The 14,415-nt window shown below is 42.0% G+C and overlaps 1 protein-coding gene across 4 annotated transcripts in view; it reads left to right on the top strand.

Moving 5' to 3' along the window:
* Positions 1–14,415, top strand: part of SFMBT2 (Scm like with four mbt domains 2) — a 200,199-nt gene that overhangs the window by 112,752 nt on the left and 73,032 nt on the right. For all 4 annotated transcript variants that reach the window (XM_019738252.3, XM_019738251.3, XM_019738253.3 and 1 more), the window contains one exon: positions 12,958–13,059. In XM_019738252.3, coding sequence (XP_019593811.2) covers positions 12,958–13,059 — 102 coding nt within the window. The remainder of the gene's footprint in view (positions 1–12,957; positions 13,060–14,415) is intronic.

Below are 14,415 nucleotides of genomic sequence, written 5' to 3'. Positions count from 1 at the left end.
TCTGCTCCACCCTGGCTTCCTGCTGTCCCTCCAACACTAAGGTGCCCCCACCCCCCCACCCCAGATGCCTGCATGGCTTCCTCCCTCCTCTTCCTCAGACCTCCCCCATCCCTTAAAGTCAAAAATAGCACTTTTCACCACCATCTCCCTGTCATCATCCCCTGCTTTATTTTTCTTCATACCATGTTTCCCCAAAAATAAGACCCAGCTGGACAGTCAGCTCTAATGTGTCTTTTGGAGCAAAAGTTACTGTAAGACCCGGTCTTATATATTTATATTATTATATTATATTGTATTATTATATATTATATTATATTATATTATATTATATTATATTATATTATATTATATTATATTATATTATATTATATTATATTATATTATACCAGGTCTTATAGTAAAATAAGACCAGGTCTTATATTAATTTTTGCTCCAAAAGACGCATTAGAACTGCTTGTCCAGCTAGGTCTTATTTTTTGCATCTGATTTGTTTCCCTTTGCTAGAATGTAAGCTCTCTAAGAGCAGATTGTTTATTTTTATGTCTGATCCACCTCCAGGGCCGTGAACAGTGCCTGGCACACACAGTAAGCACTCAGTAAAAGTTCTTGAATGGATTGGTGAAGAAATAAGTACAAAAATCAACCTAGAAGAATAACAGCTCAGGGGAGGTCATCAGTGTAACTTCAGTGAAGTAAATCTGTGAGTGGTTGGGTGACTATGTCTAGAAAGGAGAGAAAGGACTCAGTTGTTAGAGCACGGTCCATTCACACCCAGCCAAAAATAGCCCAGGTCAGATTGTGGCTGAGAACAGGAGATAGCTGAGAGCACTGAGAAGAATATTAGGGATGAACTGAAATTAAGAAAACGTCTCAGCATGAAAGAAAACCACGTTCTGTGCAATCCCACTGCTCATGAACTTGCCGTGTCAATGTTTGCTTCTTGCTGAAAACGGTCACAGAGAAGACTAACATAGCCTCACCTGTGTTGTGTGCGGGCTGTTTTTCTTCTCTGTGTGTCTGGCGTTGACTGTCTCTCTGGGTCTTTATGATACTGGATTCTAAGGTGCTGTGGTGTTACGTATTGTTTCTTCATCAGACAGGTAGATCTGTGGAGATACATGGGGCTTGAGGACGGAAGAGGGAGCCCTGGCACTAAATGGCTGGGCCGCCTTCTAGTCGGTCTGTTGTCACACTCCACACTCCGTCGTGTTGCCGTTCCTAATATCACACCCACAGTGCACAGGTACGCATTGTCACTGTGAGTATACGAGATGTTGTTAGGCAGCGATGACCCAGTGCTTCCTGGTTACTTCTGTTTATTGGGAGCTGAAGAGAGATGTGTTTTTCGATGGGAGATAGATCCCCGGGACGCTTGCTATGTTGCATTCTTGCCTCCCCGACCAGTTCCCAGTGAAAGCTGATGGCTGTGGTGGAGGTTAAAGGGAGCCAAGGACGTGATAACTGAGTTGTTTGCTTCATCAGGACTCCCAGAGGATGGGAAGTGTAGCTGGTCTAGAACTTGGACAAAATATGCAGTTCTTGGTGCCCCTCCCACAGCTCAGTTTCTGTAGTCTCTGACATAGGTTATCTGTTAAACGGATCCAGAATTATGTATGTGTACCAGGTAGGAGTTAAAAGGCAGCCTTGAGATCTGTAAATAAAGGACTTTTGGTAAGGACAAATCAGTGAGTTAAATCTAGTTTGGTCTGGTTTCAAGCTGTGACTGTCATACTTTGTTCACTGCGTCTCCCTTTCCTCACAGGTTAATTTTTAATAAAGAAAAGGAAGGGGCAGCTGAGAGAAGGCTAATTGATAAAGATGCCGGATGTGGTCATCATTATTATTTCTTTTAACACAAGCAAACAAACTTAAAGAAAGATGGGCATTCTGGGCACGTATTTCTTCCCTGTGAGGAGTGTTCAGGCAATGCTCGTTATGCACTGAAGATTCCATGTCTTGTTATTTCTTTAGTTTTTTTCAGCTTGGAATTATGTACCTGTCAGTGTGATGGTAGCTTTAACCCTTAGGAGGGAATCTCTTCTGTATTTTTGCATCTGAGACCTCAGTGGAAGGCCAGAGAGAGAATGTCACATGTGGCAAAGAGAGGAGGGCTTTTCTCTCTCATTCCATCTGGTACAGCCAAAGGGGTAAGAAAGGAAGCGAGCTGTTCTCTCACGATAGATTGTGAAGTTGCGGTTTCCATGGTGACCGGTTTCTTTTTCTCTTGTTCGGCAGCTAAATGCAGCAACAATAAAAAAAATTCGTAGCTAAGTTTGGCCTTCAGGTAGGATACTTATATTCTCTCAGATTTGCTTTAGGCTCCCTATGTAAGGAGAGAACTTAATTTTTTTGGCCTGACATTCCTGGTCAGTTCCACCTGACAGTGAGTCTGATACCAAATCATTGATCAGTCACTGTTGGTGTGTCACGTGATTGGTATTTCCTTCTCATCAACTTGGACTCTAAGAGTTCTTTTAAAGAAAGGCTGCCTCCTGAGATTGTAGGTCGTTTTCTTATCAGCCTGTGATCCTGTCAGCATTGCTGACGTACCTTCTGAGTTTTCTATGCCGTGGCCCAGACTTCGCCACACACCTAGGCCTGCAAAGCATAAGCTCTGCAAGGGTAGGGCCCCGGTCCCTCCAGTGCCGTCCTCGTGTCTTTAAAGACTGGGAGAGTTTCGTGAAACAGTCTCTCTCTGGGACGAGAAATCACGGAGAAGCTTATGGAATATCTGGCCTTTGCACCTTATAGAAGGGAGAGGGAGACAGCTTGTCTGTGGTTATTCTTTGTGTGTTCTGGGCTCTGGAATCGAAGCCCATGAATTACATAACTGAAAGAGGACTGGGGGGAAGGGGTGCATCTCGTGTCGATGAGCCTTGGAGAAAATCTTATAAGAGACATACTAAAGAGGGCGACTTTGGTCAAACAACAAACGTAGCTATAAAAATCGCAAAGCCCCGACATATAAAGAGTTTGTTCTAACGGTGGCTTGATCTCAGGGGCCTGAACACTGCTGCCTGCAGTCTGCTAGACAGCAACTCGCTTTGAATTCTAAACATGAAGAGTGTAAGAATGTAGTCAACTTCTGGTTATCTGGTCTGTGATTGCTCATTCCCAAATGGCTTCTGGGAGCCGCTGATTATTCTGGCTCTCACCAGTTCCTGTAGTGCCATGGAAGGCAAGATTATATTAGCATGAACTTAGTGTAATTGGTGTTGGGATATGGGGCGGGGGGCATGAATCTCTTCTTTACAAAACAGAAACATTTCAAAGTGATTGTGGCATCATATTTTAGTTGTTACAGATTGTTCTATGCTAGTCTCCATTAATGAGAATAATTAAAACTTGATTATAATTCTTCATTGGAGGATGTGATAGTAAACCACAATAAAATTGGTGGGAGGCGGGTTTTGCCCCCTAAAAACACACACAGGTCGTTTGTGGGTTAGCTCATTCTTTAATCTCCACAGTACCTTTCCTCGACAGGAGTTTGCAAATCACAGAATCTAAGTAGGGAAAGTGATGTAAAGAGAAGTTAAGTCCTTTAGGTCTCCAGAGCTTTCAGAGCTAATGGAAAACAAGGACCATGTGTGATAGGCCCCAGCACACCAAAGCTTCTGTGTTACTGAACCCCGACTTTCAATGCACTCCCTGCTGCCCCAGGAAAGGCACCTGAGGGTGTGTGTATAGTTGGGATGTAAATAAAAGCATGGGAACCCTTTAGTCCTGTGTTTTCTCTTTTCATGTCCATGGAGAGCCATTCTACACTGAGTTTCCTTGTCTTGATGGCGTGAAAGTCAAGGGTAAGGTTAAAATCTGCTTCTAGTTTTGTCTCCAGCCCCATTTATAATGAGAAGGACCAGCGTAAACAAGTCAGATAAACTCTCGCATAACAGTATATCATGGCACTCTTGCAGTTGCCGGTGACATATCTAGACCCTGACAGGAATGAATTTTTCCCTAAGGTCTAGATTTTTCTGAAAGTAAACACACGCATGCATAGCACACATACCTCCAGTTTACAAGGTAGCTTGGGAAATTTAGTCATTTCACTTGCCGTTTTGCACAAATTCATCCAATCACCGGACCTCAGTGGTTTCTTGAGCACCCAGTGATTCCTGGAGGCGGCAGGTCCGTCATTGAGGGTATAACGAGCTAGGCGTAGCTGACATAAGTCCTTGTTCTCGTGTCGTGAGTTACACACCTTTGAAATATCTTTGGCATATATATTAACCCTTCCAGACCCTTGAGAATAGCATACAGGGGCAGAGTAAAAACAAAACAAACATGCCAACAAGCCATAGGTAGTTTGCACGAACTCCCACCTCATTCTCCTGTGGACCATTGCTCCAGTAGCACTGTTGATCGCTTCTAATTCCTGAGCATGGCAGGGTGAGACGTTGGACTGGGCAGTCTGCATACGTAGCCCTGTTAGTCTCACCATCAGCTGGTGTGGTGGGCAGTACTAGTCTTACTGTACACTCGAGGCCCAGAGAAGTTACTGTCCTTCCTACCTCATACAGAGCCTGTGCTGGAACCAGGACCCAAATGCAAGTCTATCTGAATGCCAAGGTCAAGGTTATTTTTCCCCCATTGCTTTGTACAGTTTTTGGAGGTAAACTAGGATATTTCAAGGCTGAGCCAAGTATTATTGTAACAAAGAACCAGAGAATGAATGCTGAGAGTGTGAAGTGCTGCCTACCAAGGAAGTGTAGGAACTGGCAGATGCTGACTGACTCATTACTCGTTTGCTTTTGGTAGAAGCTCTGCCAGTGTTTTGAGCATATGGTTCTCAATTGGATTGAACTTGCCCCTCAGGGGATGTTGGGCAATGTCTGGAGGCTTTGATGGTCATAGCTAGGGGGTGCTACTGGCGTCTAGTAGGGAGAGGTCAAAGATGTGGCCATAAACATCCTACAATGCACAGGACAGGTCCCGCATTCAAATTCTCTGGCCCCCACATGCCAGCAGTGCTGAGGTGGAGAAACTCTGGTGAGGTGGATGAATCCTCTCACCTGGAAACAGGTGGACCAGTGGAAGCGAGGACAGTGGGGTTTGAGGAAGGCACTGAGACCTGAACTGTTCTGAGATCTGTGCCAGGCTGGTTGGCAGTGGGCACTTTCCAGTTTGGAATCCTCCCCCTGTGACAGAACATGGTTGGGAGGGTATCAGCTTCCTGTGTTCCAGTAGCCGCTGTCCACGTCTGGGAAGGTGAGAACCCAGTCAGCCTGCTTTGTGGGGGAGTTTGCTCTTCCTTCACCAGCTCTTCCTTCTTTCTGTGAAGGGTGGTATCTACATGAGTGGATGTAGGGCTGTTGGTCATGTTTCCATGACAACAGTTTAGTTGCATTTGGGGCTCTCAGCAGAAGGGGCAGGCAGCTATGATTCTGTCCACCACATTCTGTCAGTGGGGTGTGAGGCTGGGAGGAAAGCTGACCCACCAAGTGGCCCCCAAGTTCTTCTTCAGCCAGCAGCACTGAGATGGTTTAGAGCGTTGCTGTGGAAACACCAGAAGGTTCTCTCACTTATTGGGAGAGAATTAAGGGTGAGAAAAGACAGTGTAACCACTGTTTACCTAAACACACAAAATCAGCCTTGTTTTTTTTTCACAGTGGCACTGTAGGGTGGCATTTCTTGCCACTTACACATGCTTTTATGGTGCTAAATGTTAATCAATGAAAGATATTCTCAGCAACTCTATTTTCTTTTAAACTACCTAATGGACCAGTTTTTGGACTTCCTGTGAAATAGGCCTACTATAATTGCCATGTAATAAACCCTTGTGCTTCAGGATGAAGTATATGGCACTACATTTCCTCATTACTAGTTTTGAACTTGATTTAATGCACAACTAGTAGATAAAACTGCTATTTTTGGCTATAAGTAAAAAATGGAAATGCTTAAGAGTGTTCAGCTTACAGATCTTTTATTGCATTTTTTGTTATAAATATTTCATTGGCTAAATTTAATTCAGTACAGCGGAATTGAAATGTACTAATGATGTTGCCTTAATAAATGCTGGCATCCTAATGTCCAATTTTAGATGAAACTAATATGAGAGTAATTTTCTAATGAACATATGAGCACTAGATCACTGATAAAACAAAGAGAGGAAAACTGTGATGAATTGCATTGGATCTGGGTTTTAGCATGACGTATTATGTTGATAGAGATAAAGGAATTAAAGTATAGTTCATTATATATCAATTTGAATGTACTACTAATTAAAACCTTCCTTTCACTTCACTGAAGCCTATTCTTAGAAATTATGCAAATTAATTGAGGCCTTTGAAAAGATTCAACGTTGGAGTCCCCTGTGGACCCAAAACTGGCATGTTGGGAACTGACAAAATTATACTGGCCATACCTTCGTGTAACTATGATGCAGTAAATGGGTTTGGTACTTTAAAAAAAATGTGGAGGAGGGCTGCATTGCATATCTATTTGTTGTCCATTTTATTTCATTACAACATAAGCAAAAGGAAAGAGCCAAAAAAGAAAGAGTGATGCTCAGATTGCCACCCCGAAGGGAAATTCCTGGAGCCTTTGGTTGTGGGACTCAGGCGAAGACTTTGGTTTCCACACAAGGAATGATTTGCTGCTCTTCTTCCATTAAAATCCCCACCGAGGGCATTTTCATTGTGTTGTGTTAATTAGTTTGAACTCACTCTCCCCTGTGCCACATTCTTCATATTTTGAGATCGTGTGAGGTGCATTTATCTAATGAAGCAGGGATGACAGGAAGCATTTTGGGAGTCCGTGATAGTCACATACTAAGTTATCAGAGTACAATGTACAGTTCTTTCAAGCCCCTAAAGTAGATGGCAAGAGGGGAGTTATGCTCAAGTAGGCATGTGGGAGAGAGCGGAACCTAAAATGACCGAATGTTCTTTCTTTTTTCCGTCTTTCATTCAGTAATACTCTTCATCTCCTGTAAATGAATGCTCATAGCCCTTTGTCTCTTTTATAAAGAACTCCGGTTTTTTCCCCTGAAGATTTGTCACTTTCAAGTTTCGGTTGGTGCTTACTCATGGATGACTAAGGCAGCTCTGTTCAGTAGTGTTTCTTTAATAACTATGTTTGATTCTTCCAGAATCAGCTGGTGCCTTCTTCCAGCCATGGCCATGCCTTCAAAGGCAAACATTTCATCAGAGGCTAATGTCTGAAGCAGTAGGTCACCAGTGTGTACCCTGAGATGGTCTCATCTTCTCGACCTGTTTCATTGGTGAAACAAAGTGAGACGTGAGCCAGACTGTAAAGCCAAAATGACCAAACAGATCGTGGTTTGTCCCAACTTCTTTGCCAGCGTTATATTTCATATTTATCACAGTATTTACAATACTACCCACAGATTGACACTTACGTGGCCTTTGCAGCCAGGAACACTTTCTAGATTCACTGCATTTCTCAGATTAACCTGCCTGGATTAACACTGATCACGTTATGAGAAAGCAGGTATTGATGAAGGTTGACTTAAGCATCATGAGCATTTTGCTGCACACTTTTCTTCAGTCTTCATTGCTTAACAGGCACACACAATCTGTTTGTAAAAACTATTCGTCTATTGCTGATGAAGATGGTGACTGACTTTGTGTAAAACATTTTGCGGACAGTTGTTAGTGTCGGAATTCTCTCTGATACACTTATTTCATAAGCCATTGAAAAGTGTTATGAATTAACAGCAAAAGTGGGAGCTTTTAAGTAAAAAAATGAGCAGTATTAAGAACTATCACTTTTTAACTTGGCAATATCTGTCTTGGAAATAAAAATTGGGGGAGCCTGTAGGTCATAAAGGTTTAGTTTGTTTGGTTACTAATTAGCAATAAAAACAATGTAAGTGCTTCTTTTTGGTCTTTGCTTCCCAGTGTGTCCTATAATTTGATATTTATTCATGACTTAGAGTCAGACCACTGGGATTTGATCCTGGTTCCTTATGGTAGCTCTGTGTCTTTGCTTAGGTAACTTTACTTCTCTGTGTCTTAATTTCCTCACTGTGAGATGGGTACTGCCCAATAGTCTTTTGTGAGGGAAAAATGATAATACAAGCAAAAGGCTTACACGTGTTTATAGTATGTTAATTGTTATTGTTTCTACCTGTTTTGATATTCTATACCAAAGCTAGTTATTCTCGGTGCAGAGTCACAGTATCTCAGCAGGACAATGTGAGAGCTACTTGGGTTCTGGAGTGAATAAAACTGATGAAACCTGAGTGGAAAACTGAAGTTGATGGATGCATAATCTCTTGTACATTGTCAATCGACTGAAAATAAGGTTCCCTGAAGAGCGATTTTTTTTTTTTTAAGGGGAGGCTGGTAAAACAGTCCTCCAGTGAAATAAATGGTATTTTACTTCTGATCAATATAAAACTACTTCAGGGCAAAAAATAAAAGTTGTAACTATGAATGTCGATGGGAACAACATTGCCAGCATTTCCTCAATGGAGTTTTTCTGTATGCAACTTCACTGGACTCCAGACATTTAAATAAACAGTATTTCTTGAATGCGACAGCACATTTGCAAATGTACTGAAGACTTAGCAGTCCCTCCTGATTTCAGGAATAACATCATTCTTGATCCAGTAATTGTGAGGTGTGAGTGATTCTCTAGAGCTTTTGCAAAGGCCAGAATGTAGCTTCCAAACCATAGTGAATTTTCCATCATCTCTCAGTAGATAATTGGTTTTGTGAATCATCTTCAGGGGCCAGCAGCTCTCTCTCTCTTACATAGAGGATGATTAGCTGGTGTTGGTATAAATGAATGCATATACTTGCATTAACAGGGTGATTACGCTTGTTTTTGATGAGAAAACAAATCTGTACCTTCTCTCGTATACTAATATGGATGTACATAGATACACACACTTACGAGCTGAGAAGGTCTGTGTATTGGCTTATTTGGAAATTTACTGGTGTTGAATTCTTTGCTTACAAAAAAAAGATTTATTTTTTAGAGTGTCTAAATGACTCCTTTCGCTTTTTAGAGAAAACTCAAATGCCTCAATCGGTACTTAAGATCCAGTCTCCCTAACCAAATTACCGTGCCACCTTCCCCGAATCTTTTTCTTTATCATACTAAGTCACATGCTTTTTATATTTTAAATTAAGATTCACGCCTATGAATTTTTGGACTGCCATCATCAGAATGATAATAATTTTTATATGCTGCAAGTAAAAATATTCATGCTGACATTTCTTCTAAGCCTGGATCTTCCATAGCTATTCTTGGTTTGTCTTTTCATCCTCCATCTGATGAATGTAGTAATTTGCGTGTGTGTGTGTGTGTGTGTGTGTGTGTGTGTGTGTGTGTGTTCTGTGCACCATTTGGTAGCCTACTATTCATATGTGGTTGGTACCTCAGAGGTTTCTAATGCATGCTTATTGAATAAATGATAGAACACAGAATTGGAATGGATGTCAAGAAATCATCCAGTTTTTATGTTTCGTCAGCTTAATTCGATAAACACTTATTGGGGTCTCTCTTGGATGAACTGCATAACATAAATGAGAGACTTTGGCTTTGACTAGAAAGTATTGCACATGGCTACCTGTTGTGTTTTTTAAAGGTCTCTGATGGCCAGAGGATTCAATGGGAAGCCCTTTTAGAAAATATTATCCTGTCTCTGTAGTAAAAATGTTCTGACATCATCGTTCATGAATAACAGAAGCATTGAACTAGCAGATTTAGTCCAAGTTCATTTCTGAAATTTAGAGTTCAAGTTTAATAGGAGATTTTAGATAGACATGGATATTTGGGACCAGAATATATTATAAACACCTGTGTTTGGATGCAGCTACCTCTTAAAATGCCTGGCTTCTTTTTCCAATATATTAAATAAGAGAGTTTAAGAGTTTTCACACAGTGTGGAACTAAAACAGATGCATTGCCACAAGTAAGAAATTTGTGTGCTTGCAGTTGAAACCTTATAGAAATAATTTAAGACGTAGGAAATCTGAGCATTCATTGAGAAAGAGAAAACTGTTTTGAAGCCTTTGCTCACTAAGCATTATTTTTAAATTGTTTAAAAATATTTTAATGACATGAGGATAAAATATTGTCAATAATACCTTCAGTGTTTAAAAATATTAATGTCATTAAGATTTTATTTTCATCTTACGTAAGGCCATGTACGGTTTTGATGTGAATGGTATTTTTTATGGATGAGCAGAGAGATCGAGAGAGAGAGAAAGGTATTCAGTGGTTGACAAACAAGTACACAGATATTCCAGGAAAGGAAGAAGCGAGCGAGTGATAGCTGCACAAAGCGATCCCCTCTTCACCTAGAGAGATCATTTGATGCAGAATACACTGAAATCATTAATGATAAGCGTTTATAATAGAGTCCGCAGCTCTGAAAGGAGAAGGTTATGTAAGGAACCAATTGCTGTCCTAATCCTTTATGCTTTATTTCTAAGGAAAGGCAGCCATTGCCAGGTCCCACTAGACAACTTTGAATCAAATAAGGCAGCAGTTAAAGGAAAGCTATTGGTGTAGGATTCCTGGGAGCCACAGATTTCAACACAGCATTGGGAATTGTGATTGGGAGACCTTCCCATAGGGCTTGGAGCATAGATAGAGAATAGACTTGGTTAGAGGCTTCAAGTCAGTGGTTAAGGTCAACCTGAGAGCCTGGGACATAGAAAGGGCCTGGGATCATGGATCAACCCGACTTAGAAAGCTGATTCTCCTCAGAGAGCAAAGGTCGGTACCAAAGTATATGGAGTAGAGCATGGGCACACAAGCTGAAATCAAGAGGGGAGTAAGGTAGACCAGAAGCCCAGAATGCTGTCGGGACACCCCGACAGAGGACACGAGGAGAAACCAATAGGAGAACAGGGGAGAGATGGAAATGACAAGGGGAGCTCTGGTGATCAAGGCAGCCGGGAAGAAATTCCAGGTTTCCTACTATGGGTGAACCACATCTCAAGAACGCTTAGCCTGTGAGGAACGAGAGGGAACGCGGTAGCAAGGAGGGGCAACCTATAGCAGAGGAGAAGGTCTGTGAAAATATTACGTTCATCTGGGCCGTTTATTAGAGTTACAAATGTGTCATTAGTACCTGAGGACCTTTCTGTCTTGTCAGACAATCTAATAACGACTGCTTAAACTTGCTGAGTATATTTAGGCTAAGTTTTATTACATTACAATTTTAGAAAAATTCCTCTTCCCCCCCCCCAAAAGTCAAAGGGTTTTGTGCTTAAAAGGGAAGAATATTTATCTGCCAAATCCATTCACATGCCTCAGTTCCCACTGATAGTGAGAAACTGGGGGGCATTGACGCCTCATAGGAACATTAACTTTCAGTCTTTAATTCCAATGTCAGTCAATTTTGGTTTACTGTTTTTGCCTCAGCATCTGAGTTTTCTGGCTTTCTGCCTTGGTCACATGGTTGATGTGTGTTAAAATGCATTAACTCTCTATACTGTTGCTTTTCTAAATTCCTTTCCTGGTCCTATCTTCCCCAGCCACCTTTAAAAATAAACACTTTATTTTCAGTATAAGAAACGAAAATCATCTCTGGCACCTAAGAATATTTTCTTGTGCTTTTCCTGATGCATATATAATAGTTATAAAACATTGAGTTTAAGTTCTTAAGGAAGTCATTGATATAAAGGTTCAGGACAGGCCAGTTCTTTCAGTGAATTTCTGTCACCTGAGCCACTGCACTCTGACCACATCCCTTCTCATTCTGATCGTCCCCATCCTCAGACAGGGCACTGTTGCCTGCACCAGACCCAACACTTACTGTGCATCCAGTGGATGTGGAGACCTTTGCAGACTGCTGTGGCGATGTGAGACCTGAGAGCGTTTTTTGTGGTTCTCTAGGCAGTTAGATTCTGTACCTCCTCTGGTAAAGCAGGAGCGGCAGAGAGTTGTATAAGCAGTTCTTCTTCTCTGGGGCTGTGTCGTATGTGCACCGACTCATTGACCAGCTCTTGTGGTGGGGGGCAGCAGGCACAGCCCGGCAAGGCTCTGCATGGGCCTCAGAATTGGATGCAGAAAGGCATCATGGAATTAATTAAAAATCCACGTGAGATTTGCAGATAAAAGAAAAGTAATGGCTCCCCAGGTATTTTTCTACTTCTTACCCCATTGATGTAGTTAGAAATAGCAGGATTTGTTTGTAGTTCTTCCGTCCTCAGGGGCAAGCGGCGAATACATTTATTCATCCAGTACTATTTATACAGACTGTGAGTTATGAGGTGACCTCCATCTCAGCAAGATAAATCCTGGTATCCCGAGTCCAGCCAGCTTCATCTATTGCTATAGAGCTGAAGTGGATATTGAAATTTGTTTTCTCGAGAAGACAGAAAAGCTCCATCTCACACACATAAGGTTGCTGTAAGCTGGTTATAAAACTGCCGGACACCTATTAAATGGGGTGGGGTGGGGCGGGGAGCATCGCTAATCTTTATTGAGCAGGACCCGAGTGCTGATCGTCTGCAGGGCTGTTTCAGACCCTTGTGTGCACACATCTCCTAGATCACCGGCTTGCCACCAATAACTGATAAGCTGTGTGCACTTAGACACGGGAGGCGGGGACAAGCTGTATCACCCACAAGGTACTCACTCAAGCCCTGTGAAGTAACTCCAGTGGCAAGAGGCCACGTTTTCTGAAGATGTTCCCGCTGTGTTTTAGATGACTAGTTGCCTCTATTACTCTGCTGTGCTTCAGCTGGGAAGATCAAAGCAGTGTGATGTGAATTTTCTGCTTTGTGTAAATTTAAGCATGGCCACGAAGGATGCCTGCGCTCTCTTGGAAAGGCAATTTAGCTCGCAGAAAATAATTAAATCTGCAGTATCTTGCAATAATTAGAAATTTGAAACGGGGAGGGTTCATTATTTCAGTCCGATTTCAGCTGCCCAATAAAATGTTCAAGGTACAGCAGAATCCAGACAGTTACGGAGTTAATTGACAAAACCGGCGCCTTCAGTATCTGTCTCCTTTTTTTCCTGCAGGATCATGCAGATTTGCGAAGCCATTTCTTCACAGTTGGGATGAAGCTAGAAACAGTGAATATGAGTGAGCCTTTTCATCTCTGTCCTGCATCAGTGACCAAGGTGAGTTTCCTTCCCTCGTTCTTCACGTCAGCCTCCAGCGTGGATCAGATAAGTCTTTCTGCTGAAATATGCGCGTACAAGGACTGTTGCAACACAATGCCGAGTAAAGAAGGCCGATTGCCTCCTCTCCTGTCCAGTACCATTGTAAGCTCTCTCTTTATTGCTGGGAGCATAGAGCTCATCTAACCAGATGTCTTCTCTTGTGACGGGTGGGGTGAATTTCACTTGTCTTCTGACACTGCAGTGTAGACACTCGTGTCCGTGAGTGACTTGGAGGAAAGTGCAACGCACAACTGAGTTTACAGCTGTGAACTTGCTCCCTCTGCACCCGTAGTTCGTGTAATCTATTTATATTTCGAAAATACCTGGAAATGGTGAAAAGCCAAGTCCCGTCTCCAGGGTGTCAGCTCTCTGCTTCTTTTCATTATCTGCTTTCATTGACTAAAGGAAACATGCTTCTGGGATTTGCGGATTTAAAATGAAATTACTTTTTCATGTAAAGGCATTTTTGTTATGGTCTGTTAGGCTTTTAAGATTATAATTTCCCTTCCCCATCAAAGAAATCTCAATGAAGTAACCTGTGGTGACTTCTAAAGTACGTGTTTCTACCTTAATTTTATTTCTTTAGATGGAGGAAACCAATAAACTTAGCGCTCCTAGCCAATGTCCATTTTAGTTAATGGCCTTTCGTGCATTTTATGGAGAACTTCATTAAAAGTTCAAAAGTGGAAGTGTGTAGATCCAAACCCAGGTCTCCTTATGACCACTCAAGTAATGTTTAATGTTTTAATTCGCTTGGGGCAGAATGTTTTAGTCTCAAGAACTGGCTTTGCCGGTAAATCCCACCCAACTTTGCTAAAGACTAGCTGAATAAATTACGTATATTCTAAGAACCTTAGTTTGTATGTTGATACAGTAGGTGTTACACAGTCCACGTCATGTCATTGAGGTGACTAAGGACTCAGGTATGAAGTGCCTGGCACAGTGTAAATGCTCAGTAAAATACCTCCTTTCACCCAGACCTTCGATCACAGTTGCCTTCTTCCTAGAAAACAAATTCCACAGGCATTTGGGGATCAAAGGGAGATGTGGAGTCACCTTACCCTTGCTACCTGATGGAGTGTAAACGGAACTGAAGTTTGAGTTTGTTTCTCACAAAGTGCTGCGGTATGCGGTAGTGAACAGAAGATGCACTTCACCAGTTTTGCCAAAGGCCAGCCCTCCAAGTGGAATCAAAATCCAGTGAATTATTCAACACACTTTATTTCCAACACAACCACTGAAGAGAAAATGGAAGTGCATCGTTTTCCCTTGAAAGCCATGCAAGTTGCTGAGTTTTCCATGGGCTCGCTGTGC

Source organism: Rhinolophus sinicus, chromosome 1 (assembly GCF_057876585.1).
Source record: "Rhinolophus sinicus isolate RSI-liver-muscle chromosome 1, RSI-T2T, whole genome shotgun sequence".
Classification (NCBI taxonomy): Eukaryota; Metazoa; Chordata; class Mammalia; order Chiroptera; family Rhinolophidae; genus Rhinolophus; species Rhinolophus sinicus.
Note: the sequence above shows the minus strand (reverse complement) of the source record. Positions and strands in the feature narration are given on the sequence as shown.